We start from the raw sequence: 23,981 nt of genomic DNA on the forward strand, positions 1-23,981 counted from the left end.
GCCACAGCCTGTGATTTTAATCTGAAGTACTTGAATCAGCTTGGAAACTGTAAGGGGTTCTACCTTCTTAGCAGCCTCCCACCACTTGTTTTGACATTTTCAGGATCAGTTCTGATGTAATCTGAAAGTGCTCTGAGCAACAACTGTCCCTTTCTTACTACCACTGCTCAGCAGCTCCCCTGTTGACGGCCTGCTGGATCACAGGGGAGTGAGGAGTAGACCATAGGCTGCTCCACTGTTTGCTTCTCTAAAGAACCATAGGAGCCCCAGGAGGGGCAGGACAGGAGCAAAACTTGTTCTGCCTTAAGCTAAGGGAGCACTTAGCAAAGAAAGGTGTGCCTTCCTCGCACCGCCCCACAAAAGAGGGAAAGTGGAGAAGCTGGGAACCAACCACCGGTTACAGTTCCCTGATTTTCTGCCACTAGAGCAGTCTAGTGGCTGTTCTAGCTTATCCCAGCTGGCATTGGTTCCCAAAGGACGGTGAGTCAGCTGTAGTTTATTTGAAGCGTAACATGCCTCAGTCACTCCCCCTATGCCAGAGCTGTGGAGAGGGAAGCGCAGAGGCTAGTTACACTAGCTCCACACCTTCGGGGGGAAATCCGTAGCAGGGGATGTGCAGGTTGATTCTGTTATTTATGTGCTGCTAAGAGAATCTGTCTCAAAAGTACTGTCCCCTCAGGCTGAAAAGATTGGACACTATGGCTCTAGCTTATCAGCGTCCACTTGCTGCACCACATGTGCTTGAGGCAGCAATATATGAAAAATAACTATTACTTATCTATAACTGACATTCAGTTAACTGCAAATATCTAGGACAAGTTTCAACTTTCACTGAGTCATCTATATTGAAAACAGAAAAGGAGTCCTTGTGGCACCATCTGATGAAGTGAGCTGTAGCTCACGAAAGCTCATGCTCAAATAAATTGGTTAGTCTCTAAGGTGCCACAAGGACTCCTTTTCTTTTTGCAAATACAGACTAACACGGCTGTTACTCTGAAACCTATATTGAAAACAGTACACTTCTATACCAACGGGAACAAAACTATCATAGTAGAAGGTTTTGAAAAAGACAGTGTAGCTCATCTCAACTTCCTATGTACCAGTAAAGGATATGTAATGTAAAGTTAAAATAATTTCAGTTAACCCATACAAATCATAGAATCGTAGGACTGGAAGGGATCTTGAGAGGTCATCTAGTCCAGTACCCTTCACTCATGGCAGGACTAAGTATTACCTATGAAGACAAGAGACACTCATTTTCCATGAGTTGAGAAAGTTCAAGTAAATAACTTATATGATGACATCATATTTTTCTTGAAATAATTATGTACAGTTTACTTATCTAATCTTTTTTAATTCCTGCAGAAATTCACTGAAACCTTCTCTCATCTCACAAGGACAAACAGTTAATGAGGACCCAATCCTGCAGACTTTCCTCACCGGAGTAGTACTGAAATGAACAGGATTACTCAGGAGTAAGAACTTCTAAGGTGCCTAAAGCTTGCCAGATTAAGCCCTAAAGATCCAGGCACAAACACAGCATCTATCTATCCCTATACCTCTCACCTCTAGTCAGATACAAAAATCTTGTCTGTTAATATGATCCACCTGACACCTACTTTCCTATTGGCTTCCCATTTCTGATTCTTTCTTCCTTCAGTGTCCTCATTGCTCCAAGTTTTCCACTAAACCCTGGTACTTTTGCAAACTGCAGCACAATGGTGACTATTTAAGATTTTAACATCACTTTAAAACTTGTAAGAAATAGAATGGATCATCTATAACATGGGCATGTATACATACAGCAATATTCAACTTTCAGGAGCATTTCTTTACTGTTCTACCAGACGTATGTTGTTCCAGCACTTTTAGAAACCACCATGCTTATTTCAGCATTTTCAATATAACTATGAAAAAGTACTTTCATGGGTTTATAACTCAGTCATCAAGTCCACTCTGAGCTAATAACTTGTTTATACAGTTTAACTAGGAAGGATTTCATTTCCCCTGTATCAAATATTTAAAAGTTTTAGAAATAGTGTTAGTGATCAAAACCAGTTGATTGGTTTTGTATTCATATTACTTGGATTTAAAAATATTTGACAAGCATTTAGCTCGTAATACAGTTTGACTAATTTTTAGGGTTTAAAATTAAAGAAAAATAAATTTCTAAATTCCAAGAGATTATAAAAATGTCCAGACTTTCTTAAAGTGGTACAGTATGCACAGTAACTTCTTTCATTCAGAATTTTAGTATGTATTTAGAAATGCAAAACAAAGAATGCACGCAATACATGTAGTCTACAGCTTGAACATATTATTAGTGTAACTAATATGCATTATAAACCAAATATACATAACCATGTTTTTTCTATGTCAATGCTGTAACATGTTTTATAAGCCTAATAGGACCTTCTATTAAACCTGTATAAACAGTATTAGAGTATATGTTCAATAAAGCTAATTGTGTCAAACAGATCAAAAATAACAGCAAACTTCAAAGTGAAGGTATATATTCTGTAATGTTAACTAATACATTTTGGTCTAGTTTTCCACATTGGAATGAATTAAAGATATAGTGTAATTATTGCTATTGATATGTTTGTCACAACTTTAACACTGCACTACTTAAAGGTAATTTAGTAAAGAGTTTAGACACTGAAGCCTTCATAGCAATGTCATATGCTTACACAATCATATACTATATGTTCTTTTTCTGCATTGACAGAGTGCTGGGAGCTAGCTGCACAAGGCATAGAAGACATAATGCTAGTTCCAAGGTACTTACAGTCTAAATTAAGGATCTGAAGATACTAATACAAATGAATACAAATTTAAGAATCTTCTGCCTGTAGAAACTAAGAATTTCTCTGAAATCTTAACTGTAAGTCTGGGCAGCACTTTCATATTCAAGGGTCAAGTTACACCCTCTGCAAACCACGTTGTCCTTCAGTAAATCATTAGGGATTTCAGAAACTCCAAAACAGACCTCCAGAAGATAGAATCAATATCAGTTTTTGTTATTATTCCTATGTATTTGCCTCCCATGCCATATCATTCCCAAACACACCAGCTTCTCGAAATGCATCCAAAAAACTTCTTCAGATCCAAATCGGAAAGTTTCAGGAATCCACACACATCCACTCCAAGGACACAAACCCACATGGCACCCTGCAGCTTTGCCCTTGACAAAGAAACCTCAAATATATCAGTGATCCACCTCACTGCCAACACCAAGCCAATTGCATAACAGAAGATTTTGGTTTGTTAGGGACTGAACTAGACTGTCAACTCCTTGGGGGCAAGAAGTGGGGCTACTTCTCTGTTGTACAGCACTGAGGACACTGTACAATCCATATATAACAACAAGGGTGATGGCTACATTCACTTATTACATGAGCTGAGCCTCTGGCTTTAATTCTGCATATCAGGTGTCTCCATTTATTTTAAACAGATTTGTATCACCTGCAACAATCCACCAACTTGTGCATTTCAAACCCCTCCCCCGCCCTCCAAAAAGCCTCCTGAAGAACCACAACATTAGAAGATTTCCCTCAAATATTTTCCCCTCCCGCGAAAGGACTTGCAAACAAAGTGATCCAGGAGTCACATGCCGGAGAAAGGGGTGTCCCGTCTGCGGCAAGGGCATGGAAGTTGCACCTACCTTTGCTTCCCCCAAATCGGGCTCCTCCTCGTAGTAGCCCTGCCCGGATTCATAGGCAGCGGCGGTGGCCGGCTCCCTGGGTCCCAGCAGCAGAGCAGCAGCAGCCAGATAGCAAACCAGAGAGAATAATCCCAGCAAGTGCATTGTGCAAGGATGGCAGGGTGGGTGCGTGGCGGGGCGGGGGGAGCTTGAGGAGTGTACGGGGAATCGTGAGGCTCCTTGGCTTTGTTGGTTGCCTCCCCCCAAGATCCAAGGCGGCAGAATCCCTGGGATGGAGAAGATGCAGCAGCACCAGCTCCCAGCAAGGGAGCTCCCAACGCGCCCGGCCGCTGTGCAATTGCTCACCGAAGTTAGCTGGAGTTTGCCAGGTGAAAAGCCACCAGGAAACCGGACATCCGAGCCGGGCTCGCTCAGGAGCAGGGAGGTGAGGCAGGGCAGGGAGGAGAGGGAGAGCGCAGCTGCTCACACCAATGGGGCTTCCTCCTTCTGCTGCAGCCCCCTGCCTGCACACACGCAGCGCAGCCCCATGGACTAGGCGAAGCCGGCGCGGGGGAGAGCGAGCCGCTCAACTCACTCTCCTGCCTTGGCTCGCAGGACGCCTGTCAGCGGCTGCGGGGCCCCGGGTGCTGGAGCCTCCTCAACGCGTGGAGCTGAGCGGCAGCAGCGGCCGCAGGGGGCGGACATGGCTCAGGCGCCCTCTGCCTGTGCCTCTGAGGCTGAGCGACTGGCTGGCGGCGGGAGGGCGGGGAGGAAAGGGTGTGAGCCCCCCCCCACCCCTCGGGCTGCCTCCTCCCGCTCCTGCGCTTCCCACAAGCAGCCACTCGCCGTGCAACGCTTTTCCCGGGGCTGAGGAAATGTGAGACGGGAGGCGCGCGCCTGCTCCGGGCCAGCCGGCGAGATGGGGCCACACGCTGCGCCGGCCTGTCCCTCGAGCCGGGACCTGCCTCCCGCGGCTGGCAGCGTCGCACCTTTCTTACTCGCCTCCGCTTTGCAGCCCCGAAAGGTGCAAGGAGGCTGCAGAGCAAGCTGACTGCATGGGGGCAGTTGGTGCTAGGTCTCAAACTGATGCCAGGGACTAAGCCCCGTGCCAGGATCTCAACGCGCTTTGCAAGCACCTATTAAACAACCCACACTACTGTAGCCCCAGCCCTGCACTCCCTTTCTTCATAGGCCAAATTACCACTGGCTGCAGGATCAAACCCTTAGGAAGTTTATGCATTGTATTTTATTCAGCCTTCAGCAGTGATGTCCGTGCTTAGAGTTGCTTACACCACAAATGGACAAATCCCGAAGGCCTTAGGCAAAATTTCCATTGACTTCAGGTCGATTACTGGAAAGGAGTCACTGGGCTTTTTTGCCTAAGTAAAATGAGGAGGATTTGGGGCGCTGTTGTTTTGTTTTTGTTTTTTAAACCGGTGGCCCAAGCAAGATTTTTGCCAGCTTGAGAAGAGACCGTCACCAATACCTTACTTCGGTGCTGTGCTTCTTCAAATAGAATTGGAGCAATCCTCGACTTGAAGCTGCCTTCAATCGGAAGTGTATTGGTACCGTATTTCACTGAAGCTGTGGTTAAAAAATAAAACCTTTTTAAAAACCACACATTTCTAATGAAAGTAAGGTGATACATATTTTGCTTAAGTCTTGGGTGTGTGAAAGGAAGGGGTTTTATTCCCTACATACTTCTTTTCCTTTGATATCATCAATGTTATTGAAGAGCTACTGACATATGAAAACTTTTGAAAATCATTTAAAGGAATTTTCTTATGTATTAAATGTTTTGTATTTATTCCCCACCCCCCATATGGGTATTTGTGTTTGTGGGAGGGAAACTTGGTTACTATGGGCCGGATTCTGCCACCATACTGTTATGTTACCTTACTTCTTCAGTAATTCCATTATGATTACTCAAGAACTACAAACTATTCAGCATAAGTAAGGGTGGCAGTATCAGGCCCTAAGAGTTTCTGTACATCTGTTTTATTCCTCTGTATAATCATCGGTAGCATCACAACTGTATGCTGTGGAAATTATTTTGAAGCCACAAAGAACTACACAATTTTAAGATACAAAGAGCCAGATAGTTTTCATAAAGATTAAAACAAATAACGGAAAAGAAATACAGAAAAAAATATAGTGTAGAAGCAGAACTGCAGGTGATTAAAACATTTTTCAGATAAGTAGGGCTTCTGTTTTCAGAGTTTATTAATGTCATTTTTCAGGGTTATTTTTTAGCAATTTTACCCTTGTGTGAATGTCCAAAAATTGGGGGTTTCTTGGCTCTCTTTACAGTATATACTGTAATGAGTAATGTATACAACATACACTAGTGCATACTGTAATTAGTAATCTCTTTGTAATGTTCCATAGTGCACTTTCAAGTTTGTTTCAAACAGCACTATAGTAAAGCACACTAGGGACCTTTAGTTCGCACTGACCAATTAATGTGCAACATGTTAGCGTACTTTAGAAATCACACCCCCATTCGCCGCATTACTGCTTTGTGTGGACAAGCCCTTAGAAGCAATCATTTCCAGTGTTTTTCCAGTAACTGTTGGATAAACACTAATTTCATTTTTTTGGAGGGGGGGTGTTTTATTGATGTTCATCAGTTAAAACCTAAAATCAGAAGCCCTATCTATAAAGTACTAATAAGTCTGTAGCAGTGTAACCCTGTTGGTAACAGGTTATCAGAGAGACAAGATGGGTTAGGTAATATCTTTTATTGAACCAACTTCTGTTGGTGAAAGAGACAAACTTTTGAGCAACAGGGAGTTTTTATTTTGATCTTGAAGAAGCAGCCTGTGTTGCTTGAACCTTGTCTCTTTCCACCAACGGAAGTTGGTCCAATAAAAGATATTAACTTTCCCACCTCATCTTTCTGGTAAATCTTTAGTTTCTTCACAGAAACCAACATAGCAGCAGACTGGGAACTATGGTGGGAGTTGAATGAAAGAAAAATGGGAATAATTATGTAATGTTCTTCAGCTGTTACTTTACAAAGTTTTCAGTTGTGCACTGGGATCTAAGCAAATGGACCTTTGCGCCTGTGCAGTCCAACTACAGGACTGAGGCAAAAAAAAAAAAAGTGTACTCTGGGAATGCAGCACTGTACAAACCATGAAAATAGTGTTACTGGTTTGAATTTAAACATCACAGGACCCTTCATCATAATGGCAGCCTATTGTAGAAAGAAAGTTTTTTAAATAGTAACATTTCCTACTTTATAAGTAGGATTTTTTAAAATCAACATGATTTCTAATTACAGTCATTGGTCTCTGTGTGGGAATATGTTTATGTAAATATAATCCATCTTTAGGTAAAGGATTTTCTAGTAGTGTTCCAGTGTCCTTTGTTAATAAAAGCAAATGCCACCCCTCCCCCAAAATGCTGTACCTTAAATGTGAGCTTTAATAATTGGGAAGAGCTGAAATTTACACAGTTAAAAATTCCAGAGTTCCAAATCATGATAACTTATGTGGGAACAGACCAGGCCTTCCATAGTTACTATAAATCTACCTGATTGACATGTATTTAGATCCAGCTATTCCAATCTCTGAGTGTCAGGCAAGGACCAACTTTTAATTCCCTAAAACAGGACACAACACAACCCATATTATTCTAAATTCCCAGCTTCAGAATTTTCCCAGCTCCTTTTACAGTCTCATTCTGTCTGTACTTTGACTTTGCAATCAGGACCCCAATCCTCCAAACATATACACTTGTGCTTAAGTTAATGCATATGAGTAGTACAATTGAGTTAAATGGGATGACTCCAGAATGTAAAGTTAATCACTACTTAACTCTCTGCAAGATAGAGGCCAAAATTCCTGAAACTTGCAGAGTCCAGCAGTTCTAAATCTTGCACATCTTCTCATCCCCAATTGTAGATGCTTTGTATCCTCTCTATGCAGATAATCAGATATGCCACTAGTGATTTGGACTGGTTCCTGAACCGTTCTTTCTTAAGACCTTTTTCCAATTCACGCTGTATTTTTTTCAGCTGAACTAGAGACCATTTTCTGTTACTTGTAATTTAGCACACAAACTTTTAAAGAGCTAAATTAATAAAATCTTAAAATACTGTCCTTTTTAGCTAACAATTATATACAGTATTATGTACATCATATATCATGCTATAGCATGAATAAAATAACCAAAAACCATTACAAAGTTACATTTTCAGCAAACCCAAGGAAATCTTTTCATCTAATCATCTGAGAAGGGTGCATTACAGCCAAGTATCCAGAGATTTCAGAGTAACTGATCAATATTTGGTTTACTTTGAGCTGGTCAGGAAAGTCAAACGTGAATCTTGGCTATGGGCTTTTTGCCCAAACTTGGCAACAGATATTGATGTCTAGTAAACAGAATAACCCTAATTTTCCCTGGCATCAAATCTGCTGTAGAACCCCCCCCCTTTTTTTTTTCTATTTGAGTACTTAAAAGTATTTACCCCTCCCCTCACCCTCAAATCAAGCAAAAGAATGTTATACAGTATCATTATTAAGATATGTGCATAGTAAGTAAGGATGAATATCACTCCTATGGAGTGGACCAGTGCAAGGCCAGTAACCGACTTATTTTAAGGACTTCAGTGGGACTTAATAGCACATAGGCCTTGTACTGGCCTTCCGTACAGAAGTGAGTTTCATACAATGTATAATAAGATATAAGTAAAGGCATACATGGCCATTTTTCAGTCTGCCCACCACTACTCTGTAGCTGCAATACTAACTATGATTAGCAAACAAACAGAATCTTATATGGACCCATCTCAAGCAATTTTCTCAATGTATTATTTTAAGAAGTGTAAAAAAAAAAAATCCAAATGACAGGTTTCAGAGTAACAGCCGTGTTAGTCTGTATTCGCAAAAAGAAAAGTAGTACTTGTGGCACCATAGAGACTAACCAATTTATTTGAGCATAAGCTTTCATGAGCTAGCTGTAGCTCACGAAAGCTTATGCTCAAATAAATTGGTTAGTCCCTAAGGTGCTGCAAAAATCCAAATGTCAGCCATCTTGGTGTTTTAATATACCAGGTACATCTGTCAAGCACATTCCCTTACTGTGTCTAGACATACCTGATATGTCCACATGTTCCATCTGAATGAATGGAGATAGAAAACAGTTGTGGAAACATATGCACATTTCAGAAGCAGGATGCCTCAATGATAGGAAATGTCATTTGGGAACTGCAATAAGGAAACGAGCTGAAAGGGTGGGATTTGAGGAAGTTTATCTACAACAGTAGCAGTAAAGTCAGTAGCTCATTATTATAACTTGGTTTTATGATTGTTGTTGTGGAACTTATAGAACTAAGAATCTTATGTGGTCAAATTTTCTTTTGTGATTTTGATTTTTCCTTGTATTTAAGTCTCAGCTAGTCACTGTGTTTTCGTTTAGATTCAAAATTAAATTGCACTCTGTCTCTAAATAGACTCACATATTTTATAAATTAAGAGGTATTTCCAAGAGATAAAAAAGACAAATAGTGCTGTTTTGCTTTTGTTCTAACACACAAGATCTTTATTTCTCACTAGCAGGTTTCATTTAGTTTATATATAATGTAAGTCTCAACGAAAAACAGACAGCACAATTCCTGAGCTCTGCAAATCAAAAGAACCTTGGGGTGTTTTTCTGCAGTTGTTCCAAAAGGTGAAAGTGTTGTTGTAAGCCTCACTTCTCTCCTCCCCCCGCCCTTGCAATCACTCTTTTTCTTTGTGTCTATGCAGAGGATTTAAAAAAAAAATCTGAATGTTAGCCAAGATTTTCATAAGTCATGAGTGATTCTGAGTGCCTCCTTTCTCAGAGACCCATCTTGAGATGCATCATAGGAGCCTGATTTTCAGAAAGTGCTGAGCACCCAACTTCTGAAAGGAAAAAAAAAAAAAAGACCTTTTAAAAGGCACCTTAAGTTAGGCATCCAAAAATCAAGACACTGAAAATCACTTCTTGTTTCACAGTATCTGTCCCTTTATGTTTTAATGCCCCCAAAACATTACATTCTTTCATGTTTCTCTTCCTTCTTTGCCACTTTGAGACACATACCTATTACACAGGGGAAAACACCTGAGATGCTGTAAAATACCAGTTGCAACAGCAAAGTTAAAGGTGCAGTCTGATGTTCAGTCTGTACTTCTTTTTTTCCCCGTTATCTCTTATGTGTATTTTATAGAAAGGAAGTATTTAAACATACCGCATCATTTTACTGCTTGTGTGCTTAATGCACTCTCTTTCCTTCTTCACGCTCTCTGATTTAAAAGGGTCATTTTTTTGGCTGGCTCAGTATTTAGTGTTGCCTTGCCTGATCCAAGTTAGGGTCCTGAGCCTAGTCATTTAAGACCTAATCTAAAATCCTTTGAAGTCACTGGGAGTCTTTCCACTGACTTCAGTGGGCTTTGGATCAGGATGGTGTGAAGTAAATCATGCCCAAGGAGAAACTGCACTATGCATCTGTGCTAGTCCTGGACTCTGAATGTAGATTTATCCATTATTCCTCTCTAAAGAATGAGCCTTTTAATTCAATGAGAAAGAAAATTATTTTGCAGAAGTGGCATCTAAGATATTTAGACTGATAACTTGGTCTATAATATCTGAGAATTTTTTAAATTTATTTATTTATGTTTTGTTTTGGAAACTTGTACTTGTTTAAAATCACCTCAGTGATGATCAGTAAGGTCCTGATCCTGCAAGCCCTTGATGTGAGTTCTGCATTTCAGGGCTTGCAGGATCATGCTTTGAATTACGTCATTCTCTTTAGATTCAATTCAGTCCTAAAAAGAAAAGGAGTACTTGTGGCACCTTAGAGACTAACCAATTTATTTGAGCATAAGCTTTCGTGAGCTACAGCTCACTTCATCGGAGCTGTAGCTCACGAAAGCTCATGCTCAAATAAATTGGTTAGTCTCTAAGGTGCCACAAGTACTCCTTTTCCTTTTGCGAATACAGACTAACACGGCTGTTACTCTGAAATTCAGTCCTAGTTTTCCTCTTTCTGAAGCTTCAGAACGCCTCTGGCAGTGGAAATTCCCAGTGTATGGTGAGGGTCAGAGGACTAAAGGCATCTGAATCCTTGCTGTACTAAAGGACTGGAACCAGCTGGTGCAACCCACGAATAGGCAGCACTGGCTAGAATGCTCAAGGGAACTGCTTGTTCAGCAAAGTCCTTGGGTAGTCTCCACTCATGGGACCACTACAGATCTTTAAAGTTGTTCTTGAGCAGGAATCCCTAGAGGAGGGCAGCAGTGCAGACTCTGACACCCATCTTTCCCCAGAACTGGGTCTTTGGCCTTGGGTTCAGTTGTCCCACAATGGGGGTGGAAGCTTTCTCTTTAATGTAGCTTCTTTCTAGTGGTGTAATAAGCTTTGCACAAGCATTGGTGTGTGGGCAATTTGGTTTGATTGCCTATAAACTGACTATCTCTGCACATAGTAATGCAGTTTGTAGTCATAACTTTAAATCTAAGCAATAAAAATTACTGCTCCTTAGCTGAACATTCTGTACAGTCTATGTATAATCAAAGCCATGTTGTTATATAAATAACTTCAAAATCAACAGAAAAATATTAGTAGTCAATAGCACATGACTACCAGACACATCACATTACATATCCAACAGTGTGTTACTCTTCAGACTGACAATTTACTGAGAGAGAGAGAGAATGCATTCAGAACCGTTTTCCTGCTAGCGTTTATAAAATGTTTTTGGAATGTAACAGAGGAAAACAAGCCCCAAAATAATTGAAAACAAATTCCTGTATAATTGTTCAACAGATGGCCAAATTCAGTCCTAATGTGATTACCTTTGTTTTTTCATTCCACTTTCCTTCTACTGTGTGTCATGGTGCTTGTTTTTACCTGTTGGTTTCTCCAATACTGTTTTTTCCTTAGTTTAAGATTTCTCTATAATAATTTGGCATAATTTTAGAAAATCAGAATGCAGTAAGTTCTCCCACTGACTTGGCCACTTACATCCAGAGGGATAAGATGTAAACATTACTATATGTGAAAATTATTTTCAGTAAGTACTACCTTGTCAAAGGCGGATGTGCACTAGTCTTGGGGGACAGTGGGTCGAAATGGTAGTGGACATTTTATTATTCTCACACCTCTATTTATTATTGAATATAATGAATAGAATTGACTGAGACCTGTGACTCATTAATGGCCTTTACAAGTCAACTATCAGTTTAATATTTATAAGCAATGGTCAGTCAAATGAATAATTGCTGTCATAATAATAATCCTTAGCACATATAAATGTTTTTAATCTCTGAAGTACTTTATGGGCACTAGCTAATTAAGCCTCACCCCTTATTCCCTGCGACGTAGGAAAGCATTATTATTAGTGAATGCCTAAGATACTGAGTTTGTCAGTGACTCCACATCCAAACTTTGCCAAAGTTCAGAGGTGTTCAGATCATGACAGAAATTCAGAATCAGAGTCACTAAAGTTTGGGAACATTCAGTTTTCGTGATTTGTTTGGGCCCATCACTAAATATAATTTCATTTTTACAGGTGGGTAAACTGTATCCTTGGTTGATTTGCTTCAAGCCGCAGAGTGAGGCAGCATCTTGCCTGGCTCTCAGTCCCATTGTCAAATGATACCATAACAAAAATAAATAATTTTAAATAGCAGCATTGTCATAGTAGCCAATGTAACGTACAGACAAGCTTGGAAATGAACAAATAGGAATCCCTGTTGTAAGAATTACTCGCTTCATTTAGATTATATAAAATAAGCAAGTACATGCAGAATGCTATGTCTTAAATATGATGTTTCTATAAAGAGGGAATGACCAAGTCCAGTGGTTCTCAAACTATGGGGCGGGCCTCCTGAGGGAAATGCGGGAATGTGTCAAGGGAGGCACAAGGTGTGTGCATTTTTTTTTTTTTAAAAGTGCTCTGGCTGTCAGACCTGAGTGGCTGGGCTGGGGCTCCTGCAGAAGGGCCGTGCACACCTGGGAGGCAGGGATAAAGGGGACAGCCTGAGCCCCGCCACCCAAGCTCAGGCTCTCCTTCCCCCCATCTCTTCCCTCACCTTGAGGCGGCAGGGCTCCAGCTGTCAGCCCCAGGGTGGCAGCAGCAGCACAAAAATAAGGGTGGCAATGCGGTGCTAAGTCTGCAATGAAAAGTAATATTGATGAATATCCCTTTTCACATTGTCTCCCTCACTCGCTGCTGGCATGGTGCTGCCTTCAAAGCTGGGCTCCCGGACAGCAGCTGCTGCTCTCTGCTCTGCCTTCAGAACTGGGTGGCGGTATATGTACTTTTGGGGGGTGGGGAGTGAACAACTACAGACACAAAGAAAGGGGGACTTGTCAAATAAATTGAGAACCACTGACCTAAGACCATCTGACTGTTGTGTTGCAGATCACAGAAAAAATATTAAGGAGATGGCAAGAAATAAAATCTCTTATAAACAAAAAACAAGAAATATTATACATCAATCAGCAGTCAGGGAGGCTGCCTTTACTATCCGACTTACTATATGTTGCATAAATCATTTTAGACTTGGCAACATACATTACTGGATTCCAATCTAAAGTTTTTTTCATGATTAAACCTAATGTTTAATTCATCTTTCTGGTCGGGGTGGGGAACCTCTGGCCCATGGGCTGAAATTTAATGGGCTTAATTTAATCAGGCCCACAGCAAGTCTCCACACCACGGGCCGGAAGCCCCACAGCTCCTGGGCGCAGGGGCAATCAGGGAAGCTCCACACGCTGCACCCGTCCCAGCTCCACAGCTCCCGTCCCAGCTCCACAGCTCCCATCCCAGCACCGGCTCCACAGCTCCCTGGCCACCCCTCCACCTAGGGGTCAGACATGCCAGCTGCTTCTGGGAGCGGTGCGGGGCCAGAGCAAGCAGGGAGCCTGCCTTAGCCCCACTGCGCCACCAACCGAGATCCGCCACAAGTAAGCACCACCTGGCCGGAGCCCACATCCTGAACCCCCTCCTGCACCTCAACTCCCTGCCCCAGGTCAGAACCCCCTCCCATACCCTAACTCCCTCCCAGACCCCACACCCCACTCGCATCCCAACCCCCTGCCCCAGCCCTAAGTCTCCTCCTGCACTCTAAACCCCTTGGCCCTAGCCCAGAGCCCCCTCCTGCACACCAAACTCCTCCTCCCCACCCCCACCCCAGAGCCTGCACCCCCAGATGGAACTCACCCCCTTCTGTACCCCAACCCCTGCTCCAGCCCAGAGCCCACTCCCATACCCTTAACCCCTCATTTCTGGCCCCATCCTGGAGCCTAGAGGAATCCCCTAGCCTCCACGCCCCCCATCCCCATGGGGCTGTGTGTGGCCTGTGACTGATTTTTTCTGTGGGTCAGTGGCCCCTGATAGAAAAAAGGTTCCACACCCCTGTTCTAGACCTTTTTAGAGGAAAAAGCTTTTTTATGTTTTATGCTGATTCACTGAAGTATTACAGCCATTATCAGAGCTGTGCCCACATCCCAAGCCTAAAACCAGAAAAATGGGGAACCAAGGCTGTAAAAATTCCATATTCAATCTTTAATCCTTTAATTCCCAAGAGCCATTAAAGCAGTGCATTTTGTATATGGTTACAAAGAATTCAAGAGTGAAGGTGCATTGATGTTCAGAATGCATCTTTAGTTATAACATTTTCACCATCTTCAGAGGGCCAGGAAACGTCATTTCTTATCTCAAATGAGGACCTTGCCAACAATCCACATATTCGTCATGCGCAGACAAAGCTACTGACTGCCACCAAGAAGATGAGGCATGCAACATGAAGCAGATCTCCTACTCCCAACAAAGGCAGCCATGAACACAGCACATCAGTACTCTATCAGGCCCACTGGCTGTCTCTCTCTTTCCAAATGAAATTTGAGCAGCTACTCCTGGTCTACAGGGCAGTAAGCATTCTGGGTCTAAGCTCATTCAGAATGTGCACCTAATCATAAGAGTCCAATGCAGCTACACTCCACAGGGACACTTCAGCTAAACTGGCCAGCATACTACTCTTCAGTACAAGGGGCAGACTAGCAGAGTGTTTTCAGTGGCTGGCCACAGCTATCGTCACACTATCAAGGGAGATTAGATTGAGTATGAGCTTGTGTTCAGTTCCAACTACAAATCCACCTCTTTAATAAGCCTTCCCTCAGTAATGGCATCATCTGAGCACCAACACACAAATCAGAAGGGAGGAAGTAGGAGACTAGAAGAAAAGAATAAAGGAGAAAAACAATACACTGAACAAGAGAAGCTGTGAGAATATGGTCATTTGAAGCACGTTTGGTGCTATCTTTATTTGTTGTAAAATACCTAGATATGGTAATAGGTAACTATAGCTTAGATAATGCTAAAGTGAGTTTTCAAAAGATATCATAGTTTACTTACTTTTTCATATTTAAAAATTGAGGGGGGCGTGCAAGAATCCTTAAATTCACCAAATTATACAGGGCCAAACTGTGCCTTTCATCCTTCAATGCCTATTTAGGGACCAGGCACAATTGCAGTCCTTGCACTTGTGTGAGTGCAATGATTGCTTCTGGCTTGTACCACCCAACTGGGATAGAGAGGAGATGAGGCTGTAGCTCCACTCTGCCCTCCAACCCCCTTTGAGTGATGCAACCCAGGTAGAATGACTGACATTTCTAGTCCTGCAGTCACAGAGGAGTGTATGTTACATCCACTAAAAATGGCATAGTTTCTGTGCTTGTTGGGAGTAGGCACAATGCCTTCTGGAGTTCCTACTGCAGAGGTATATCTGGGCAATATTACAACGCAAGGGCACAACTCGTGTTCATCATATGTTAAATCAGCTATAGGGTCCCCCCGTTCTCCCCCCTACCCACGCTGTATTTATGCAAAACATATTCAAGGTAGAATTTCAGCCTTAAATCCAAATTTTCCTCTTTTTTGGGATGGGTTAAATCAGACCCTTAGTATATATGTGCATAAAATATCTATTTACAAATTATTGACTCAGTGCAACGGGTTTATAATATGGATACTGCATATGGGTTGGATTCTCAGCTGCATCTGAGCTGCACTCAAGCACAGTGGTGGTGGTGAGGCTGTCATGGAGCTGGTTGAGACTCATTGATCCTGAATCGTGTGCCTCAGGTGCAAGCTAGAGCTAGAAGAGAGCAGCTCTAACTTACACCACTGGTCTTATGCCAGTGGAGGATTAGACATAGTAGAGCTCTGCTATGGTGCACCTTCCCCCAGCTCACCCTGGACATGTCCCCTACTTTGAATTTATACATACATTATTTACTGTACCGCTCTTTGGAGCCACTATTTGCCACCTGATAAATTATAGACATTCACAGATTTTAAAATATATAGTAATAAGACAACTCTAACAAATGTGTCCCATTCTGTAATGGCTGTTGTTTTATGTGACAGACTACTGTTTCTTCCAGACTGTTACAGTCCACCATTTTAGTCTAGGATCTTCAAAGCAGTCCAAGGGAGGTAGGCACCTAAATCCCATTGAATTTCAATAGGAGCTGAACACCTAGCTTTCTTAGGCTCCTTTGAAAATCCCAGCCTAAGTATTAATCAAAGCACTTTAAACTAAAGAAAAGATTACTTTAAAGTGAATTTTATGTCAGACTGCTCATTTTCTTTCCTTATTTATGTGTATCTCTGTATTTGGAAAATTTCCCCCAAAAGGGGACAATGTAGTGTCTCTCATTACCTAGGAATATACTTTGAAAATTAGTTACTTAGGTTTTAAGAATGGGATGAAGGAGTCTATTCTCTTCCCTTCCAGACGGGATTTACATTTTGAATATAAAAATGCATACAAGGATACAGAACAGAACTTAAAGTATAACAGGTTTTGTGCTTATTAGGGTGTCTTTCACATGGCACATTGTCTGCTAAAACCATGTTGCAGATGCCTCATTAAAAAACCCTGCTGAATGCAGTGGAGATGGGAAAAAAACCATCATGACTTCAGTCCATTCGCAGTCAAGGTCAAATAGAGAGCTGCAAGTCCGATGCCTTATGTTTTTTAAAACTCCCTCCCCAAGTCCTCCCTGCACACACACTACTGCGGCGCATACTTGAGGTGAAAGTTTCAGCATTTCAACAGTTAGTCAGCTTCATGTTTTCACAACACAAGGAGTATTATAACACTGCTCATTCTTTCAGGTTGACTTGAACACTTGACCTTACATGTAAACTCCTTTCCTATGGTGCAAAGCTAAACATTGTAATTTTAGCTAAATCAGCTTTTGGTTTATCAACCATGACAAAACAAAGAGCTGGCAATTAAACATTTCAGGGCATATTTAACCTTTACCCTTCCTTGAAGGAGTAGGGCAGCTTGTGTTAAAGACAAACAGAGGGCTACAATTACGTGGGTTTTACCGTGCATGGATTTGGAAATTCAGAAAGTTTCTGGTCACTGAATTTCTCCCCCAGTTCAGCAGTTGGAGCGCTATTTGTTCCACCCATGGAAATGACAGTGGGTCCAGGCTCTGAAATCCATGGAAATCCCACAAATGTCAGGATGCTTCCAGGGGGCAGTTTTGCCTTGATACCCTTCCAAACCGATGTCAGTCTGCAGTGCCTCTTGGAGAACCTGAGGGTTGCAGCCAGGAAGAATTAAGTATTGTTCTAAGCAGCAGTGACATGTGGGTGGGTTTTCAAATAGATTATCCACCACATCCAAGGAAAGGAAACCAAATCCAGTGTCTGCATCCAGACTTCTCTCCGTTCCACTCACTCCCAGCCATGGAGTCTCAATGCCGTGAAGGAGTGGCCATGAAATGTGGAGGTCAGGGAAAGAATGCAGCAGAGCCATGGGATTGGCCCCTCGTTTGGTGCATTTTGCTACCGTTTGCTCCACACAGTGGAAGGTAGCAGGTGACTTGGTATTAGAAGCCATATTTGTATCCAGGTTCACTTATGCTAGTTATTCCCTTACTCGTCAAACAACAGGAATGTAGCAGTAAATCAAAGGTAGAGAATTTTTGGAATTGCTGGTTGAGTTACTTACCTTTATATAGCTTAGATTTTTCTCTTACTCCATTCTGTTTAGATAGGCATTTACCTAAAAAACCCAAACTAACCTGACAATAAAGGCACAATAAATTACAATTCCTATGAAAAAGGCCAAAGGAGAAGCTTGTTAGATTTTAGTGACGGAATGAGCAAATTAGTGGATGAAGATAATACAGCAAATATATTACACAAAGTTGAAAACTAGCTAATAGATCATAACTAAAGGGTTATGATATATTGCAAGTTATCAACCTGGGAAATATCGAGTCAGTTGCTGCAGAGTGCTGGCTACATTCTAGATTTATTTACTGTCTTAATCAGTGCTTTGCAATTAAAGTAAACAACATGTTAATTAACTTTAAATTTAATGATTAATATTAAACAGAGGATTTGAGATTCAGTGAGAACAGAGAAATACAAAGGGGCCTATTTCTGGTAATTCTGGGGGACTAATAATCACCTTCTACTTTATTTGCAGATTAGAAGCACTAAAGACAGAGAAGAGTTCCTTATGGTGGTATAAGAAGATTTCATGGGAAGTAACAGGATCAAATGAAGAAAAGGAAAAATTTCTGGAGAGAGAGAGAGAGAAAGTAGGCTGCAGAATGGGACAATTAAACTAGTCTGGACAAAGCAATAAAAATGCAATAAAGAGACCAAATATGCACTGACAGGTGAATGGATTAATTTCTGTGATTCACTGATCCTCCTTCATTCTGCGACTGGAAAAAGTCACGGAATCACTCGTCTGCATTATCTGCTACGTCCCATAGAACATGACAATTATAGCAGAAAAAAAATATAACTCAAAAGACAGCATTCAAAATTATAAATGTCCTTTTTTCTGAATAATTTATGTTTACATAAAAAGCCATATTAACCTGGGACCAGCTCTCAATACCTTTTTCCTGGTCTGAAGCATGTTTGCCATGAATATGCACAGAAGGGGCACTGAGAGTGGATCTCTCCTTATTGGCATCATCATTGTGCTCCATTTCTCCAAATCCCCAAAACTTGCAGGTAAATAGAGCTGGGCATTGTACAAATATAACTCATTTTGAATACTAATAAGCAGTCTCAGGGCAACCCAGCCAATGGGCAGGAGTTTTGGTGCCACAGATAGGGGCACAGGAAGCAGAACAACGGGGAGGCAGGAGTTGTCCGCATGGTGGTTTTTACATTTATGGATCTCTTGGGCTTCCTACCCTATAAATCCCCTGGATATACGGACTTGGAGGGGGGGTCTTATCCTTTGCCTACTCTGCAGTCCCCCAAATCCCTCTTTTTGAGGTGAAGATTGGGAGAAAATTCTGCAGGAGGGACTTCACTGATATTTCCTGCCTCCTTGATCATTTCCCACAGTTTTTCCAGGCTGTAACAGTATGTTTTGTTTGGTTACATTTACATTTCTGAAAGCATTGAAGGGCCAAAACCTCAAAGATGGGCATCCTTTACATGAAGCCCACTGCAACAAACGGTAGTATGGCCTTCCCCATGGACTGAGCCTCTCAGTGAGTACAGTTTCCTCTTTACTTTTCAATGGGAGGAATTGCACCAGTTTTTAGAGTGGTTGACAATACAGTGAAATACTGGCCCAACTGAAATTAATGGGAGTTTTGCCATTGATTTCAATAGATCCAGATTTCACCTTGGGTGTAATTTCTTCTTGTGTATCTGAATTCAGAGAAATTCCTGGGAATAAAATATGTACAAAGTCTAGATCATTGTAAACAGAGCAGTTACAAATGTATATCCAAGGGGAGATCTGAACACTGCTACAGCCTAACACTAATAGCAGCAATGAACATTACGGTGGTAGAAGCTTCCACTAGGTCATTGGGTATGGTATCATGTGAGAATGTTCTGATCTAATCCCAAACGGGGGAGAGTTCCAGATAGTGTATCCACTTGATGCATCAAACATTCAATCCTGAAGTCTTGCACTTCCAGTTTTTCTGCAGAGAATTTCCAGTCTATAGGGTGAATTCCATTAAATTGCACTGAGTTCTACTAAAAAATCACATTCTTCCTACAGGATAGGTAGGACATTAAAGCTCCCAGACAGTAAATAAAAGTAGGAATGTAAACAACATATTGCCAAATAGTCTGAAGCTCAGCTGAATGTATTACTTCTTTTTAACAATAATATCATCTGTTTAAAGAACAATGACTGACAGGGAGGACATTTTTGGCAGTTAATGATGAGTTGGCAGAGGTAAGATCATGAAGTGGAGTCTGTTATTATAAACCTTTGGAAGTGTAAAAGAATTATAAAGAAGAAAATTAAATAATTATCTTTTAATGGGCTGGAACGTTAAACAGTCGTCATTGTTATGGATACAGCGTTCTGTTTACAGCACTGTATTTTCCTAGCAGTTAATAACCACTCCAGTCACCAGTAGGAAATGACTTAATTCTGATCAGTTTAACATTGATTAGTAAATTAATACATATTTTACAATGCCCAAAGAGTGCACAGTACTTTATGTGATCAACCAAAGAACAAGTCTCCTGATCTAACAGGGCACGGTGTCACTCCTGTCTTCTTCCCTTCAGAAACTGCACCCACTCCAACAGGTGTGCACTCACTGACATTTTATTTCAAGTTTTCTCCACCAATATCACTACAGTCCCCATGCAACAGTCTATTTACAATATCTACAGTGCTTGTCACTCTCATCAGGCAGGACCTAAGGGAAACAGAACTCTTCTTTCTCTGAGGCATCTACACTCCCCCTTCTCCCTGGCACTTCCTTTTTTGTGCCTCTTTATCAGATATGGGCTCATGGGCTAATTGGTTCTTTATGCCCACCAGCCTGATTAGATAATTACCCCAATCAGCTTCCTCTGGGGAACTAAATAGCATCTAAGTGATCAGAGTGCACTCACTGCACTCTGTGACACCTGGTTTACAGAGCTCTCAAAGTTAAATTTTATATATGACATGGTGCTGATCTAGAGTCATAAGGTGATGGGGCGAGGAAGGATGAGGATGAAGGATACATTACAAAAAAAAGGAAAGAAAAGGACACTGACCTTTGACTGGATTTAAAAAAGAAAACTTAAAAAAAAACCCTCTCTGTTATGATGTATTTATTTGATCTCAATGATTTCTAATTTAAAGAAGTATTATCCAAAGTTTTGAAATTATTTTTTTTTTTTGCATGGAACATGGATAAGGGTTGAGCATCTTGTAGTAATTTCTCCTAGGGAATACAATAGTTCATGCTACAGAAAGTGGCCTTAGAGTATAATTATGCTCCAAAAGTCTTTAAAAATGTCTTCCTGGGGCCCCATGTTTTTTGCATCCGATGAAGTGAGCTGTAGCTCACGAAAGCTTATGCTCAAATAAATCGGTTAGTCTCTAAGGTGCCACAAGTACTCCTGTCATAAATATAAAGGGAAGGGTAAACCCCTTTAAAATCCCTCCTGGCCAGAGGAAAAATCCTCTCACCTGTAAAGGGTTAAGAAGCTAAAGGTAACCTCGCTGGCACCTGACCAAAATGACCAATGAGGAGACAAGATACTTTCAAAAGCTGGGAGGAGGGAGAAAAACAAAGGGTCTGTGTCTGTCTGTCTGCTGCTTTTGCCGGGGATAGAACAGGAATAGAGTCTTAGAACTTTTAGTAAGTAATCTAGCTAGGTATGTGTTAGATTATCATTTCTTTAAATGGCTGAGAAAAGAGTTGTGCTGAATAGAATGACTATTCCTGTCTGTGTGTCTTTTTTGTAACTTAAAGTTTTGCCTAGAGGGATTCTCTATGTTTTTGAATCTAATTACCCTGTAAGGTATATACCATCCTGATTTTACAGAGGTGATTCCTTTACTTCTCTTAAAAGTCTTCTTGTAAGAAAACTGAATGCTTTTTCATTGTTCTAAGATCCAAGGGTTTGGGTCTGTGGTTACCTATGCAAATTAGTGAGGATTTTTACCAAACCTTCCCCAGAAAGTGGGGTGCAAGGGTTGGGAGGATTCTAGGGGGAAAGACATGTCCAAACTACGTTTCCCAGTAAACCCAGTTAAAGTTTGGTGGTGGCAGTGGAAATTCCAAGGGCAAAGGGTAAAATTAATTTGTACCTTGGGGAAGTTTTAAACTGAGCTGGTAAAAGTAAGCTTAGGAGGTTTTCATGCAGGTCCCCACATCTGTACCCTAGAGTTCAGAGTGGGGGAGGACCCTTGACAACTCCTTTTCTTTTTGCAAATACAGACTAACACGGCTGCTACTCTGAAACCTTTTGTTTCTCAGTTACTCCAGATCAAAGTTTCTCATTTTGCAAGAAAACTATATGCCTTTTCTAACTGCCAGCCCTGTAAACTTAGTCTGGAATCTAAAAGTCAAGCTGGGCTCCTTCTAGTCCAAGAATCATTCCTGTTAAAGCTTTTGCAAGTGGAACTTTGCTACAATTCTGTTGATGATTCATGACTCATGATTCATATAAAAGACCAGCTCATTCTCCGATGGCTCTATCTTCTGCATGACTAACATGTGTAAAACATAGTAAAAAGGTATTTTTTTCAAGGTGAGCAGATATGACTTGCAATACATAGGGAGAAATTCTGTCATGGAAAAAGATGACATTTTTACATAGTTTCTTTGCCTGCCATAAAAAAAAAGACATTAGTCCCTTTTTCTACCTCATTTTATGGTTTCATTGCCTGCTACAAGCCCAAGCTACAGATACACATAATGTTTATAATATCAGTTTACAATACTTGTAATGTGGATGTCTGGCTTATTGGAGTCTGTGGAATCATAAGGGTCTTGAAAGATTTTTGAGTGGAATTTCTATAGAACTACATAAATATTTTATGCAGCATTTAAAATTCCTGGAATTTGTATATGTTTGCCAAACAGACATCTTTCTATAATGTTTACAGTAGAACATACAACATGCTGTAGCAGATTACATTTAATGTACATGGCCAAACCCTTGTCAGATAGAAAAGAGAAAAAGCTACATTTCACAACTATGATTTCATTGCAGTTATGAACAGTATTTCAATAAGGCTAATATGAAACCTTCTGGATGACACAAGAGCTGTTGCTAAAAATAGCTGACATCCAAACCACATCATTTTTCCTCTACAGATGATATTTAGAGTACTGTCCTCTTAAAAGATCTGGGAGCTGCTAATCTCACCTCATTGAAGTTATGGTAGTGATGTTTGAAGATCTGTGGAGCAGGAAGTATTCTACCCATGAACTTATGAAGATTGCAGAGTTTTCACTGAAAGATAACTATGAGCATAAAGAATTTTCATATACATCTGTTTAATTGCAAAATTAGTTTTTAACTATGAAAACTGGTGGTCATCTTTGGTCCACATCCTGCAAACACTTACACACATGACCAACTTTATGCACATGAGAAGTTCCTTGGGAACTCAGCTGGACCATTAATGTGCATTAATGCTTGCAGAATTGGGGCTTTTGTAGGATTGTTTTTATAGGATTGAGTTCAGCGTGGGTACTTGTGGAATAAGGTGGTACTCCGCCTGAATCAGAGGATCAGAAACTCACAAACTGTAAGGGATTTTATTCATGTTTGGTTATAATATGTTCACGTCATTATAGGTAACAGTTTGAATATGTATTGTTAAATACATTTGCTGTTTATCAGTGAGACCTCATTTTGAATAATGGACACCACCTTGTTTGCGTCAAAAGACAGCAAAGACTCCAAGGACTTTTGCGCCCTTTTCTGAACAGGAGTGAACAGTCTGGAAAGGTCTGGTGCCTCGGAACCTTCACGCCACCAAGGAGACCAAAGCCCTGAGGTAAGTGGGAAAGAGGGATACCGGGAGGAAGCACAGGCAGAAATGTCTGTGAGGGGAGGGCTCCTGCCTCATACTGGGAATGAGGGGCGATCAACAGGTTATCTCAAGTGCTTATATACGAATGCACAAAGCCTTGGAAACAAGCAGGGAGAACTGGAGGTCCTGGTAATGTCAAGGAACTATGATGTGATTGGAATCACAGAGACTTGGTGGGATAACTCACATGACTGGAGTACTGTCATGGATGGTTAAAAACTGTTCAGGAAGGACAGGCAGGGCAGAAAAGGTGGGGGAGTAGCACTGTATGTAAGGGAGCAGTATGACTGCTCAGAGCTCCGGTACGAAACTGTAGAAAAACCTGAGTGTCTCTGGATTAAGTTTAGAAGTGTGTGCAACAAGAGTGATGTAGTGGTGGGAGTCTGCTATAGACCACCGGACCAGGGGGATGAGGTAGATGAGGCTTTCTTCTGGCAGCTCACGGAAGCTACTAGATCGCATGCCCTGATTCTCATGGGTGACTTTAATTTTCCTGATATCTGCTGGGAGAG

At 41.3% G+C, this 23,981-nt stretch overlaps 1 protein-coding gene and 1 long non-coding RNA gene across 3 annotated transcripts in view; one reads left to right on the plus strand and one right to left on the minus strand.

The window, feature by feature from the left end:
* The window catches only part of VEGFC (vascular endothelial growth factor C), a 140,124-nt gene extending 135,794 nt beyond the window's left edge, over positions 1-4,330 (minus strand). Inside the window, exon 1 of one of the 2 annotated variants that reach the window (XM_077815495.1) lies at positions 3,665-4,330. In XM_077815495.1, coding sequence (XP_077671621.1) covers positions 3,665-3,808 — 144 coding nt within the window. In that variant the 5' untranslated portion in view covers positions 3,809-4,330. The remainder of the gene's footprint in view (positions 1-3,664) is intronic. The other variant, XM_077815497.1, reaches the window with a different exon arrangement.
* Positions 4,331-4,450: 120 nt separating this feature from the next.
* Positions 4,451-18,325, plus strand: LOC144264121 (uncharacterized). Its single transcript, XR_013345955.1, has 2 exons — positions 4,451-5,277; positions 18,133-18,325. It is a non-coding gene; the product is annotated as an uncharacterized LOC144264121 (long non-coding RNA).
* The last annotated feature ends 5,656 nt before the right edge of the window (positions 18,326-23,981 follow it).

This window comes from Eretmochelys imbricata, chromosome 4 (assembly GCF_965152235.1).
Source record: "Eretmochelys imbricata isolate rEreImb1 chromosome 4, rEreImb1.hap1, whole genome shotgun sequence".
NCBI classification, from domain to species: domain Eukaryota; kingdom Metazoa; phylum Chordata; order Testudines; family Cheloniidae; genus Eretmochelys; species Eretmochelys imbricata.